This window comes from Hippopotamus amphibius, chromosome X, assembly GCF_030028045.1.
Source record: "Hippopotamus amphibius kiboko isolate mHipAmp2 chromosome X, mHipAmp2.hap2, whole genome shotgun sequence".
Taxonomy (NCBI): Eukaryota; Metazoa; Chordata; class Mammalia; order Artiodactyla; family Hippopotamidae; genus Hippopotamus; species Hippopotamus amphibius.
Genome location: NC_080203.1, coordinates 130,155,552 through 130,170,188, shown reverse-complemented (window position 1 = coordinate 130,170,188; position 14,637 = coordinate 130,155,552). Strand labels below are relative to the sequence as shown.

The 14,637-nt window shown below is 51.2% G+C and overlaps 1 protein-coding gene across 24 annotated transcripts in view; it reads left to right on the top strand.

Moving 5' to 3' along the window:
- The window catches only part of TBL1X (transducin beta like 1 X-linked), a 232,083-nt gene that overhangs the window by 210,812 nt on the left and 6,634 nt on the right, over positions 1–14,637 (top strand). For all 24 annotated transcript variants that reach the window (XM_057719013.1, XM_057719012.1, XM_057718991.1 and 21 more), the window contains 7 exons: positions 2,055–2,187; positions 2,564–2,705; positions 3,454–3,517; positions 3,637–3,734; positions 5,128–5,188; positions 9,917–10,038; positions 14,279–14,353. In XM_057719013.1, coding sequence (XP_057574996.1) covers positions 2,055–2,187; positions 2,564–2,705; positions 3,454–3,517; positions 3,637–3,734; positions 5,128–5,188; positions 9,917–10,038; positions 14,279–14,353 — 695 coding nt within the window. The remainder of the gene's footprint in view (positions 1–2,054; positions 2,188–2,563; positions 2,706–3,453; positions 3,518–3,636; positions 3,735–5,127; positions 5,189–9,916; positions 10,039–14,278; positions 14,354–14,637) is intronic.

Genomic DNA, 14,637 nt, shown 5'->3' with positions numbered 1-14,637 from the left:
CGTCGAGCTCCTGGCGGCTTCTGTTTTCTCTGCGTCTGGGCAAGCCCGGCAGGCTCCTTCCAGGCCTGCCTGCCTGCCGGGCCTTGCGTATGAGTTGGTGTCTCGTGTTTGCTTACTTTGTGGCCAGGAGGGCTTCACGCTCCGGTTTTTCATCGAAATCCTTAGACAGGACGTTCTTTCCTTACACATCCTCAGCCTTAGGAGATCCTGCTGCTCTGAGAACTCATTTGGTGTAAAAGGTAGTTTCGCTACCTTGTGATTACTGCTGGGCACAAAACAGGCCCCTGCGCCATCCTCCGACCCGGAGGACAGATTCTGTTGTGACGCTCTGAGCTCACGGTCACTGAGAGGGCACCCAGCCCAGACAGCAAATGCCATCTTATTTCGTGGGTACAGCAGGGTTGCCGTTAGGTAATTGCCCAAAAGTGTGCGGCAGGTAAGTCGGAGAGCCTGAATTTTTACTCGGAGAACCTGACTGCACTTTGATACGCTGCTTATAAAGTCAGAGACTGCTTCAAGGTCTAAGTTCAGTGTGTGTGTGTATATGTGTACAGGTAAGTCTGTGCTTGTGAGTGTGTGCATGCAAGTGTGTTCTTCCATTTTTGAAAATCAGTTCCCTCCGAGCCGCCGTGCAGCCCCCGAGGGGGCAGCTCTTCCTCACCAGGCACAGGCCCTCTCCCGCTGGAGGCGAGATGCGGCTGCAGTGCTGAGCGGGAAGTCGGGGCAGGCTGTGCTGCAGCTTCTGTTACAGCAGATGGCTTAAAGGCCATCTGTCTAGTGTCAGATGAAAAGACCTCCCACCGGCAGGCCCCATAATCACTATGAACGAGGTCCAGAATGAAAGGGCAGGGAAAGAAGAAGAAAAAACAGGTGGCTTGTACCCACAGATCGTTTATGGGCTGCCCACTCCCATGGGGTATCCGTCAAGGTGCCAGAACTAAAGCAAACAGCACGAAGGTACATGTCCTTGTCTTCTTCGTCTTCCACCCCAGACAGTAACTGTAATCGGTGAACTTTGAGAAATCTATGTATCTGCCGAGACAGAAGGGTTGCAAACTTTTAAATGGCACCATTGCTTTTAAATCTTAAGAAACTTTGCTGCAACGTGGCCACGTGGAGCTGAGTGCATGCCTTAAAGTACACTGGCGGCTCACAGATAGGTAGCCTCGGTTTAAGAGTCCCTGGGGGTTACTTTTCACCTGAGGGCTGGCTGCCACCCCGTCTCCCCTCTCCCACACACACACGCACCGTCCTATGGCTTCCGACTTTTCGTTTGTTCCAGCAACCGGTCCTACCTCCTCTTTGCTCCCACGTTGCTACAAGACAGGCTGCGGCCAGAACGTAGCCGCTGAAATTATACCTCATTCTGACCTTCAAGAATCTTTTTTCTTTTGCCACGTGGGGGGAAAACGGCCACGTTCCACGATGAATCTCTCCCGAGTGGCATTTAGCATGGCTGGTCACCACCACCCTCGCCGAGTCTACCCAGGAACCCAGAACCTGCACCCCGCAGTTCATCCAGGGTGGGCTGCTTGGCTTGAAAAGCCTGGCACACAGATGACTCCGCTAAGAAAACAGCGTTTCAGTCCCAAGACTGTGAGGGTGTCCGAAGGGAGAGGGGTTGAGGGTGGCAAGCTTTCTGGAAGAATGATTGCATGTCCCCGTGGAAGCTTCATAGATAAGGAGGTGACACCTCAGAAAGGTGCTTCCAGATAAAATCTCTTGTCCCGTCAAGAGAAGGAACCTTCGGGCTCTGCTCAGGAGCCAGCTAGTTGTTCTCACTTCTGTCCAGTCTTGTTCTGGTTGTTGTTAGATATTAGCCTGGCCCTGGTTATGAAGAATAAATGCAAGTTTTTATTCCTCTTTCAAATCTGGAGACGCTAAAGAAATGTAACATATCTACTAAATTACACAAAATCCATGATTTGGTTATAATCGTGAGGAGTGACATGACTTAGTACAGCAAAGGAAGTTGTTTGTAAAGCTCACATGCCCTGCGGATGAGTTTCCTTGGTATCGGTCAGACCTGTGTCTTTTCCTGTTTCCCATGACAGATAATCACTCGAAACCAATGGAAATAGACGGAGACGTGGAGATTCCACCCAACAAAGCCACAGTTCTTCGGGGCCACGAGTCTGAGGTGTTCATTTGTGCCTGGAACCCTGTCAGTGATCTCCTAGCTTCCGGGTAAGGCTGTCAGGCTGACGGTGCCCAAGGTCTGGGTGTCCAAGTTCTCCCTCACGGGACATGTGCTCCCTCTGTACCTCATTTGTGGCATCGTCCCAGTGAGTGCAGACCAGGACTTGGGGGCACTCTGAGTACCTCGGACTGTACGGAAGTCCTCGCTCTGGCCGTTTTCTCAGCAGGGCGGGGAGCCATGCACAGACATTTAAAATCACCACGTACAAAAAAGGTCGGGAGGAGAAAAAACCACTGTGAGTGAGTGACATTAAAAAGACAGAGGACCAGATGCCAGGGATGCCCGACCTAGCCAGAGAGCAAGTGGCAGTGAGCGTTGCTTGCCCTGGGACCAGAAGCTGAATGCTGTGTGTTCCTTGCACAGATCCGGAGATTCGACCGCAAGGATATGGAATCTCAATGAAAACAGCAACGGGGGCTCCACGCAGCTCGTGCTGAGGCACTGTATACGGGAGGGAGGGCACGACGTCCCCAGTAACAAAGACGTGACCTCCCTGGACTGGAACGTAAGCCTCTGCCGCCACCCAGACGCGTTGAGATCTGCGACGTCCCCCAGCGGCGATGCAGCGGGGCGGAGGCGGGAGGGAGGCAGTATTGTTGGTCCGCCCGCGGTGGGGGCCGGCCCCCGTTCGCAGCGCTCCTCCCGAGGCCATCCGTCCACATGGGCGGGCCGCCAGCTGGGTGTTCAGTAGCCACACGTTGGCAGGATGAGTCTGATGGCTTTATCGGGGGCCTGTTGTGCCGGTGCTCTGTGAGGTGTGGCCAAGGAAAGGTCACTTTCCACCGTGACCCTTCAGCACCGGTGTCACGTGCGTTTATACACGAGACACACGCGGGTCTTCAGCTCTTCTGCCTTTCCTGCCCTTAAGCGTGTTTGTGCTCATTCTGTCATTTCATCACAAACGCCACTCTTCTCGATGTGCGAATATTTTTCAGAGTTCCCCTAAGTCTCCAAGAGTCTCACGAGAACTTTTGCTGCGGTGTTTTTATTGATGTCAGTGTGGTGAGGGGTTGCAGCGTGTTTTCCTTGCCCCCTCTCCTCCTTGATGGTTGTATGGGGGCGCCTGTTCTGTCGCACGTCTTGATGGGAGGACAGCGTGAGCTGGAGTGGTGCGGCCTGGCTGCTGGGCCTCTCGCCTGGAAACCGGTTGCTGATGCCGGGGGGGGGTGTGGGTCCAGGCCCGGGATCGTGTGAGGGGCCCGTTCTCACTGCTGAGCTGTGCTTGTTGGTCTGTGTTTCTCTCTGGCCCGCAGAGTGACGGGACACTGTTGGCTACAGGTTCCTATGATGGTTTTGCGAGAATATGGACGGAAGATGGTAAGCGCTGCCTGCCTTGTGTTGGGGTCGGAGAGGAGGTGCTTGGTTTGTCCTCACTGGGTGAACACACTGAGGACTGGAAGTCACCCTGCTTGCCGTGTTTGTTTTTTACGTACCAGGTAACCTGGCCAGCACCTTAGGCCAACATAAAGGCCCCATCTTTGCCTTGAAGTGGAACAAGAAGGGGAATTACATTTTGAGTGCTGGAGTAGACAAAGTGAGTATTTAAAATACATGGCTGTGATCTGTAGGTGCTTATTTATGTTTAATCTCAGATAACTCGGGGTTTCTTTGAATTCTGAAAATTCTGCCTCCCCTTGAGAAATCAGAAGGATGTCTTGTTTGTTTCTGTGGTTTTGATCTTACTGTTCACTTATAACACATCATGTCTTAACATACTGTAGACTGCTCTACAGACCTTTATCAAAGCCCCCCCCCCCTTTATTTTGAGGTCCATAGTTCAGCGATAGAAGAAATCCCCAAATTGTGTTTATCCGCTGCTTGAGGCAGTATGGGGTGTCCTCTGCATAAACTCACACCTGCAGAGTGATTTTAGGAGCACAAACGGCGTTCTCTCCCCAGGCTTCTGTTTTCCTAATTTGACGAATTGTTACTTCACACTTTGGACCGCAGGCTTCCCTGAGAGCAGGAGTAAGGTAGACACACACGTGAGAGGCTGGGCTCACTGGGGTGGTGCAGCCCTCCTCACGGAGGGGAAATGCACACCAGAGAGCTTCCCCGAGTTGCCTTGGGACACACTGCATAAAGTCGGATTGGAACTCAGGGCCCCAGATGCCGATAACTGCTGCCCTTTAACTTTCACACACTTCCGGAGAGTTCTTTGCATCCTCTGCTCCTCCCTGTCCCCAGGGCTATATTTTATATTCATTTTGGGTTTTCTACCTGAGTATCTTCTGTTCCTACCAGGCAGTGAACTGAATGATTAGTGAAAATGCACACTTGGAATTCTAGTAGCCTCTGAGGCAGACACTGCCATGATTAGTCAACCACGGCAGGAATAATAGGAACGTTCTCGAAAACCGTATATTCTCAGGGAGGAAATGTAACTCAGGGATGCTGGCTTTGCCCTTCAGTGCGTGCTTAACTCAAGGTGGCTAACGTGTATTTCAGGTTCTTATAAGCTTTTTTGTAAGTAGTATTTTGTTTTGCCCAGTGTCTATTTAACATAAAACATCAGCAAGTGGTTACAATTACTGGTGTAGTATGAGAAATTGTATCAGAATTGTGAGTTTATATATTCTCTGCCATGCCAGAAAGAGAGAATGCCAAATATCTTGTTGATATGAGTATATTGATCTTATGTTGAAATGATAATATTTTCGCCGTGTTGGAGTGAAATAAACTTTATTGTTAAAATTAGTTTTACTGGTTTCTTTTTTTAATTTGCTAGTGTGGTGACTAGAAAACTTTAAATTTCGTGTGTGACTTGCATGCTATTTATATGCTATTTGTTAGACAGTGCTGGGGTAGAAAAGAGGGGCACACTGTGTTTTCTTGTGTCATAAATTTTTCTAGAGAAAACTTTGCAGGAATAGCAAGTAACTAACTTTTTTTTTTTTTTTTTTTTTTTTTTTTTTTGCTGAGCACAGACAACGATAATTTGGGATGCCCACACAGGAGAGGCCAAACAGCAGTTTCCGTTTCATTCTGGTGAGTAAATTTTTAAAATTTTACTTCTTTATTTTCTTGTAATTCAAAAATAATAACTCAGAGTCCTAGGAAGTGCCTTAAATAATGGTGAATGCTTGGAGGAAGTCGTGCACAGAACGCAGCAGGTAGGAAAGAGACCCATCTCGTGGGAAGCATCGCTCTTGAGGTTTACAGCACACAGATGCCCTCAGCCCTTGTTTGCTCAAAAGTTTAAAGACAAAGCAGCAAACCAGCTCCAGACCTGGTGTGGGCTCCTTTCTGCTGCTGCCCGCCAGGACACTGCGTTGGGGGTTCCTGAGACCTCGACCACCTTCAGCAGTTCACCAGGAGGGCTCCCAGGACATGCGGTTGAATTCACAGCTCAGATTTATTACAGCGAAGGGATCCAAAGCAAAGCCAGCAGAGGGCAAAGGCACACGGGACGAAATCCAGAGCTTCCAAAGGTCATCTCCTGGTGGAGTCACGTAGGACGTGCTGGGTTCGCCTGGAAGCAAGCGGTGACCCCACGAATGAGGGGTCGTCTGCCAGAGATACTCAGAGCTGGCGCCCAGCGTTTCTGGTTAGGGGCTGATCTCGTAGGCGCCCTGTGCCCGCCTGCACCTGAATTCTTCACTCCCGGGAGGAGTGCAGGGTTCAGCATAAACCACAGACATATAAACTGTCTGTTTGCACAGACACTTGAGGCACAGAAGCCATTCTTACCAGTTGGGGAATGGTGGGAACCCTCCAGAAATCCAAATTCCCAGACTCAGGCCAACGCCAGCCTTGCCGACAAGCCTTGCTGTGAGGAGCAGGGTCAGGCCTGCGGTGGTTCTTCTTTCCTGCGCGAATGTCTCGCTGCTGCTCTTGACCAAACACGTCCCTGTGAGCATTGGGGCCACACCAGGCCGCATGGAGCAGCCAGGGGTCTAGGGAGTCCGGGTTCCCAGATTCCCACCTGATGCTTCACATTCCGTGTGACTCAATCCTGTTGTTAGATGTGGCCTCCTAACGTAGGACAGAGATGGTGGAAGCCGTCCCCGGAACTAATCAGCTGTTAGCAGAAGCTGGCCTGAAGTTGGGAGCAGAGGGTAGACGCCACCTCCCTTCATGGGAGAGGTCTGCTCCATTAGGGGGAATCGCTGACTGTACGGGGTGAACGTTTACTGTCGTCAGGTGGCCCCGAGGTGATGTGTAGGAGGGGATCAGCGGTTCTTTCCTGCTGGGTATGGTGATGGTCTGCACCGGAGGACTGCCCCTGAGGACTCCCCTGGACAGGCCATCGCAGTGCCCAGGGAAGGCTCCACGCCTGGGGACGTGGTCCTGCAGGGAGCAGACTGTGAGGAAAGGTCCCAACAAGGCCTTGACACGGCTGTGACAAACGTGTGGACGCCAGCGTCTGTTACTCCACATGGCGCTCCGTTCCCTCCTGATGGAGGCAGACCTGGCGGGTGCCAGTTCACACCTTACACCCTGCTGCCCTGGAGAGGCGGCCCATCTCGTCCACGGCTGTCCTTGGGGACCACACCGGGCACATCTGTTCAGGCTGCCGGTGAATTTGGTTGTTGCTGTAATCTCACACCGTGGATGATGTGGAAGTTGGTGAATGTTTTATAGAAGATTTTTCCCCACCAGGAAATGGACAGGGCTCCAAGAGCAGGCAGCTTGGCATCCCCGCCTGTGTGTGTGTGTATGTGTGTCTCTGTCTGTGTCTCTGTGTGTGTGTGTTTGGAGTGGGCAGAACATACAAAGCATTCACCGTTATCTAGTCCCAGAACATTTCTGTCACCCCATAAGGAGACCCCTTACCCTTCGGAACTCACTCTCCAGTCCCCTTTGCCCCAGCCCCTGGAAGCCCAGTCTGCAGGTTTTGATCTGTGTGTGTCATCTCCATGCCAGACCTCTGTACTACAGACTGTACAGACCAAAGCACGTGACCCTCGTGCCTTTCCATCCTGTTTGGCACAAATGCTGAGACCACCGCGGCCTTTGTTATCGGGAGGGATGCAGTGACAGGTCAGAGCCCCAGAGCACGAGGTGTGCTGACTCCTGTACTCACGTGATGGGGGAATATCTATAACGCAGAAAGCTCTGGCTTCTGTTTTTCAGAAAATAATATGCCAGAGATAACCACCCGTAAGGTTCCTATAACAGTTTTATCTTAAGAACTCGTGCATCAAGTCTTTCAGCGGCATATAATATTCCCCAGAGCATTCCCAAGGGAGGGCTTTCCATCGCACAGAGCACGTCTCTCTGCTGAGAGTGCTTCTCACCTGTGACTTTGCTGCCTGCAGGACTGACCCACATGCATACCCCGTCGCTGGGTCAGGAAGCTCCGTGTGTGATTTGCTTTCTCTTTAGTGCTAAGCGGTGTGGAAGAGACTGTCCAGGGTGGAGGAAAAGAAAGGGTGCTGTTTGTCAAGGTGAAGTGCAGGCAGGGAGAGCCGTAGGGGCACCTTTCCTTAGCGTTTGATGGGTTGATCTGAGAAACAGCCTTGCCCCGTAGGTGTTCCCCACGAAGGCCTGGTGGGGGTGCCCTCCGTCACCGTCGGCAGGAAGTGTTCGCTCAGAGCTCAGCAGTGTTCCACCTCTCAGCAGTGAGAAGGAACAGGTTATCGGTACACTGCTGATAACACATGATGGCTTGGACGGCAGTGAGAAGGAACAGGTTACCAGTACACTATTGATAACACATGACAGCTTGGATAGGTCTCCGCTGCGTGAAGAAAGCCAGTCTCCAAAGGTCACGTGCGGGAGAATACCATTTATAGAACGTTCTCAAAATGATGAAATTTTAGACGTGGAGCCAGCGTTTAGGGATAGTCCAGGGGAGGGGTGGTGTGCCAGTAATGTGGCACAAGGGAGGTGGTGGTGATGGAACAGGGTTCTGGGTCTCGACTGCGGTGGTGGTTACGTAGACCTGCACGTGTGACCAGACAGTGCAACACGACACACATACCGTGCTGATTCACCTGCCGGGTCTGGGTGACGTACTGCAGAGCCATGAAATGCAGCCAGTGGGGGAAGGGCACAGTGTGGAATCTCTCTATAGCATCTTTGCAGCTTCCTGCAATTCTGTAAGCATTCCGAAATTAAAAATCAGGAAGGGGGCGGGGAAAGCAAAGTAGAGCTTGGCTATACCTAGAGTGGTGCTGCAGTCAAACGTCATTGGCCCAGTGTGGGCAGGGAGGGTCCACAGACCCCCCAGAATGGCTTAGCCCTGTTATCGGTCACCCACCCACACTGGATGGTGAGCTCATGGGAGGAAGGCAGGGTCCTGGCAGCAGCATCGACTCGGAACGGGCCAGACACCTGAGAACGGAGTGTCCTCCGTGTAGAGGGCAAGGGTTCAGCACACGTTAATTCCTTCGGCCAGGTGCTCCCCAGCATCCCCTGAGCCGCCTGCCAGGTTGCCACTCTTCCAGGCGTGTTCCTTGCACGCCTGAATGCAGAGGCTGGCCCAGGAATTCGTGATTTGGTTTGTGCAGTGTTGTCAACAAGAGCAGCTGTGGGCTTTGCTCTCTGGCTCCAGGATCATCCTTCTGACCAAGCGGATCTGGTTCCTTCGTTCAGCTGGGCACACGTGGGAAGTGCGGCAGGAACCATGGGTCTGTGTTGAAACGCTCCGCGGGGGATGTAACACACAGAGACACCCTGGGTGGTTGAAAAAGCCAGTGCTGCCTCTCAGCCAAGTCCTCCCAGCCACAGCCTCTGTGTGGGGACGGAGCTAGACATGGGAGCTAATGGGACCCCGCCCTGCAGTTGTGGAAGGCAGGCGCGTGTGCAGGGAGGGGCGCACCTCTTACTTGAAGGCTGAGCACAGGAGGTGGCGGGTCCTGAGGAAACTGGGTTATTCTCCCGGTTCAGTGCCAACTTGCCTTTGGGAAACACACGTGGGACACAGTTAGGGGTTGATCTGCTGATGAAGATCTCACCAGGGCCTTGCAGGACTCAACCCTCCGTTTCCCCAGAAGCAAGAAAGTGTCTGCAGAGAACAAGGATGCTGAGTAGACTCCTGGGGAGGCTGGGAGAAGGGAAGAGGGGTGTCACCATCCCTGAAACCTCACAGGAGTTTTGGAGACACCAGCCCCTGAGAGAGGCCCAGGAGCCAGAGACAGTGTTCATCATAAGGCCACTTGTTGTCCCCTCAGGGGTTCTTGTCAACTCTGAGCATCCCCCGGTTGGTGGAATGCATTAACGTGTTGTGGGAGTGGTTTGGTTTGGTTTGGTTTGGTTTGCCACGCTGCATGGCTTGTGGGATTTTAGTTCCTCAACCAGGGATCAAACCCCTGCCCTCGGCAATGAGAACACAGTGTCCTGACCGCTGGACAACCAGGGAAGTCCTTGTGGGAGAATTTTTCAACCTTGAACATAGGATGTGAAATCTTTTCCCTCTCCTCTCTCCCCTCCCTATCTAAAACAAGTGCCGTCAGGCCAGCACAGGGATGTTCCTGGGAGCGGGCAGCATGCCTCTCCCCGCCCGTCTCATCGGTGCCAGGGAGCGAGAGACTGCACACTCAGGGCCCCTGAAGCGAGTCACGGGGTCTCTCTGGAGGCTTCGGGTCATCCCTGCAAACATCAAGGGCAGGCTTTAAGGTCTGTGAGGGGCAGAGACCGTGTGCACGCTTGGAGTGTGTTTGTGTCACATCACTAGGCTTATGGACAGTGCTTCGACTTCTGCTAAGTCACCGGAGCTCTGTGCGCAACTGGTAAATGCGAGTGTGCCCCCGCCCCTTTGCTGCTCCACAGCACCTGCTCTCGACGTGGACTGGCAGAACAACACTACCTTTGCCTCCTGTAGCACAGACATGTGTATTCACGTCTGCAGACTCGGCTGTGACCGCCCGGTCAAAACCTTCCAGGGACACACAGTAAGTGCGCGCTCTGACTGTGGGGCTCAGGTTCATGAGACTTTTCGGGGAGGTGGGAGCTGACTGCTTTGCCTAGGGTTACAGTATCTGTGACTGCAGACCGGTTGCTCTGCAGCCCACGGGGCCGTTGTCGCCATGTCAGGTGGTTGGTTTCACTCAGTGATCCATCTGGTCAGGCAGTGTTAAAAAAAAAACAAAAAAAACCTGAGCTGAGCCAGATGTTGGATTTTGCAGGAAAGACTTTAAAGTAGCTATTATTAGAATGTATGAGGACAGAAAGGCAAGGCTGCTCATTACGAGTGAATAGACGGGGACTGGCAGCAGGGAAGGGAAACGTGTTCTCAAATAGTCGAATGGAAATCCCAGAATTGAGATGAAATGAAAATCTTAATAGATGATGGAGAGATTGCAGAAATAAGGTTAGTAAACCTGAAGAGCGATCACAGAAACTAACCAGTTTGAGGAATTCATAAAAGATTGATCCAGTGAATAGAGATTTAATGACCTATGAGACAATATGCAACACGCTAGCATGTGTGTACTGGAGAGAGAAGAAAAGAGAATGGAACAGAAAAGTTATTTGCAACAATGATTTTGCCAAAGTTGCCTAAATTCGGTAGAAAACATCAACATTCAATCCAAGAAACTCAGACACCAGCTGGCTTCTCATTGAATTCCTTTTTTTTAATTAATAACTTTTTTTATTGAAGGGCAGTTGATTTACAGTGTTATATTTTCAGGTGTACAACATAGTCACAGTTTTTAAGCATTATACTCCATTTATAGTTATTATAAAATATCGACTGTATTCCATGTGCTGTATCCTTGTAGCTTATTTCTTTTGCATGAGGGTGAGTCAAAAATTATCCGCACTCCGGTTATATTAAAACTTCTGTTGCCCGCACTGTCATATCAGCGCTTTCCGTTCAAGGCTACTGCCTCCCCAGTCACTGCTGTGCAGGTGTGAATGTGTTACATCCGTTCATTTGCGATGCCAGCAAACGTGGATGCCCCACTTGTGATTTGAACGGAAGAAGAGCAGCACGCAGGGATTTGTTTTTTGTGGTCTGAGGGTGTACACGGTGCCGTTATTTATCAAAGACTTTCCTCAGTTTGGAGAAAGTGTTTTGTTGAGAACAAGTGTGTGTGAATGGATAGAGAAGTTCAAGGAAGGTCGCACAAGTGTTAGCCATCAAGAAGGAGCCGGACACCTATCCACCTCCACGGCTGATGACGACATTGAGTGTACTCGTGAAATGATTCTGTCGAATAGACGAGTGACAGTGGATTATGTGGCACATCATTTGCAAATCAGCCATGGCTCTGCCTGTGAAATAATCCACGACAGACTTAGGTTTCGAAAAGTTTGTGCCAAAGCCTAAACTGCGGAAACACAGAGGACTGCTATCCAAGGGCATTGTGGTCTTGCATGACAATGCACGTCTGCACACGTCTGCCCACACTGTCGACACTCTGCAAAAACTTCGTTTTGAGGTATGAAAGCATCCTCCCTAGAGTCCTGATCTCACTTCGTCAAACTCTCCCCTGTTTGGTCCCCTGAAAGCAGACCTACGAGGATGAAGGTTCCCTTCTGATGAAGACGTGAAGACAGCACTGCATGCGTGGCTCACAGCTCAGCTTAACACATTTTTTGATGAGGGAATACGAAAGCTTGTGGACGGATGGACAAAGTGTATTGAAAAGCAAGGAGGTTATGTTGAAAAGTGATGTATTTGTCTTTTCTAAAAGTTAAGTAAAAAATTCTACAGCCAGAGTGCGGATAGTTTTTGACTCACCCCCATACATAATAGTACCTAGTAATCCCCTACCCCTGTCTTGCCCCCTCCTTCTCCCCAGTGGTAACCATTAGCTTGTTCTCTGTATCTGTGAGTCTGCTTCTTTTTGTTATATTCACTAGTTTTTTGTATTTTTTTAGATTCCCCATATAAGTGATAGCGTATAATACTTGTCTGATTTACTTCACTAAGCATAATACCCTCCAAGTCCTTATTGGTGCCAATGGCAAAATTTCATTCCTTTTTTATGGCTGAGTAGTACCGTGTGTGTGTGTGTGTGTGCGCGCGCACGCGCGCGCACGCGTGTGTACACACCACACGTTCTTTATCCATTCATCTGTTGATGGACACTTAGGTTGCTTCCGTATCTTGGCTATTGCACATAGTGCTGCTGTGAACATGGAGGTGCGTGTCTTTGCGGAGTAGCATTTTTGTCATCTTTGGGTACATCATCAGATTCATGAGGCTTTTCACAGCCTTCTGGCAGATCTCGCTAGCGTCCCCCCCAGCCCCACCCCAGTCCTCCTGGAGGACCTGTTGGCTTTGAGCGCCTCACACCCGCAGTGCTCCCCACGTGTGACTCAGCATCCCTTGCCACTAACTTACCTGACATAAATTGCATTGTCCTTGACACTTGCCTGTTTCCTTAGTACCTACTTTTTCCAGCTTCTGTCCCTACAGATCTTTGCATCTAAAAGAAATTTCTTTCAGAGCCCGGGGACCAGTTGTCCTGTTAACATCTTATTGTGGCTACAAACTGACCCTTCTTTTTATTTTTCTGACCTAAACTTACGTCTCCTCTAATCCTTGACTGTCCCCGAGCTTTTTATAGGAAATCTTTGTGACTTTCCAGCTGCCCCGTTGGAGACTTTCCTGCCGTCATACCACCTGGCTCTTTAAACGGGTCTCATTGCAGCCCGTCATTCCGCACAAGCCATCGGCTAAATGCAGTGGAGCCAATTTCTTCCCGAGACCCTGTGAGCCATTCCTGGATGCTTTCTGGGAATTGTGACTTGGGCTCCAGAGGGAGGGAGAGGAAAATCCACTCTCACCCTGGAAGATAGAAGGTGGTTCAGCTGGGGCCGTCGATGGGGACCAACTCCCTCTCCCAGACAGGCCCTCAGAGATGCAGCCTCGGGTTCTTCTCCCAGAATTTAAAGCCAGAGCCACCCACGCTGCCCTCATCCCTGGTCCACACCTGTCACCAGGCACCGCTTCTCTTGCTGTCCTCCGGGGTCTGCTTCCTATGGAGACACACTCAGTCCAACCTCCTCGACCTCCCTGGCTCACCCACGGACGTGCTCCTTGTGCTGTAGGCTCCAGTTCCTCCCTTTTTTACGGGCCATCCGCCATAGGTACTGCATGCATCACAGATGCACCCTATCCCCTAACCCTGTCTCATACCCTTCAAAACTCAGTGTCCTTAGCAGGTAGTGTGACCATTAAATTTATCATCCAAACCGGAGCAGGTCGGAGGGTGGGATTAACTGGGAAATTAATTAGGAGTGTGAAATGAGTTAATTGTGAGGCTGGGCAACAGACTTGAGGGGACGGGATGGGACTGCACAGTCCCCCTGCTAGAAATAGAAAGCCCGAGCCCCGCGCCTGGCTCGCACCGTTTCTCGCTGGCCTGCCCCGCCGGGCCCTGCATTCCCCGTCTCCACTCAGCCGCAGGTGGCTTCACCCATAGGAGCGCCTGCCTTCATCCTCCAGGATTTAGCTTCAAAACTCCCTGGCCCCCAAACCTGGAAGTTCCTTTCTGCCCCCCATTGCACACAGGCCTACCTGCTAGAACGTTCCACGTGTGCTGAGTTACAGCATTCTCTTTACGTGGCTGTTTGCTCTGGATTTCAGTGTCCTGTGACACTGGAGGACCGCGTTTCTCCTCTGTGTGTATTCCTCACAGTGACCTCTTGTGTCTCACTACCCTCGTATGCGTGTGTGTGTTTAGGTCACATCTTGGGCCTAGGTTACCTCTCTGGTCATCACACACCTTGTTTCTTTACGTTTCCTCCCCTTCCAGTCTGCACCAGAAGAGAAATGTCCCGATGGATTTAGACAGAGGGGATACTGTTTTAGAAGTGAGCAGGAAAATGGCTTTCAAAATCAGCTTTAAAATAACTTACTGGTCGTACTGGTTCCACGTGCTGCCCTTGTTCGATGTAAACTCATTTGGCTTTCTTCCTAGTTGTGATTTTTTTCCTTAGAGAAATAGGATGAGGGTGGCTGGTTGTGTGTGGCATACTGGCTGTGCATTTTGTATAAATGAGGAAGGCCAAGTAAGGAAAGGGGGAACATGCCTGCGGTCTGCGGTGTGTTCTTTCCCCTCCAGGGTGAATGCAAGTAGGCTTTTTGCCGCGAGGACAGTGCGCTCCTGCCCCCTGCTGGAGGGTTGTGTTACTACTCCCAGGCCTTTCTTTCTGAACCCCTTTGCTCTCTTTCAGAATGAGGTCAATGCCATCAAATGGGACCCTTCTGGGATGTTGTTAGCGTCCTGCTCTGATGACATGACATTAAAGGTAAAGCAGTCTTGAAAGGCTGGGCCGTTTGACCCCCGACAGCCCCCTGTTCCCAGCGCTGGTCTTAGACTCGCTGCTGCTCCAGCCGAATGTTTTGTTGCTGTTGAGCACTCTTCCTGCCTCTGTCGTCTCTCCTCTTTGCGAACAACAAGTCAGGGATCCTGCCAGCACCCTCCCCTTCCTGCGGCCCTTCTCACGGGCACCCCCTGGGGTTCCACGGGCCCCTCTGCCTGGGCAGCACCTGCTGTTTGCCAACGGACCACCCCACAGGGCATGAGCTTCGC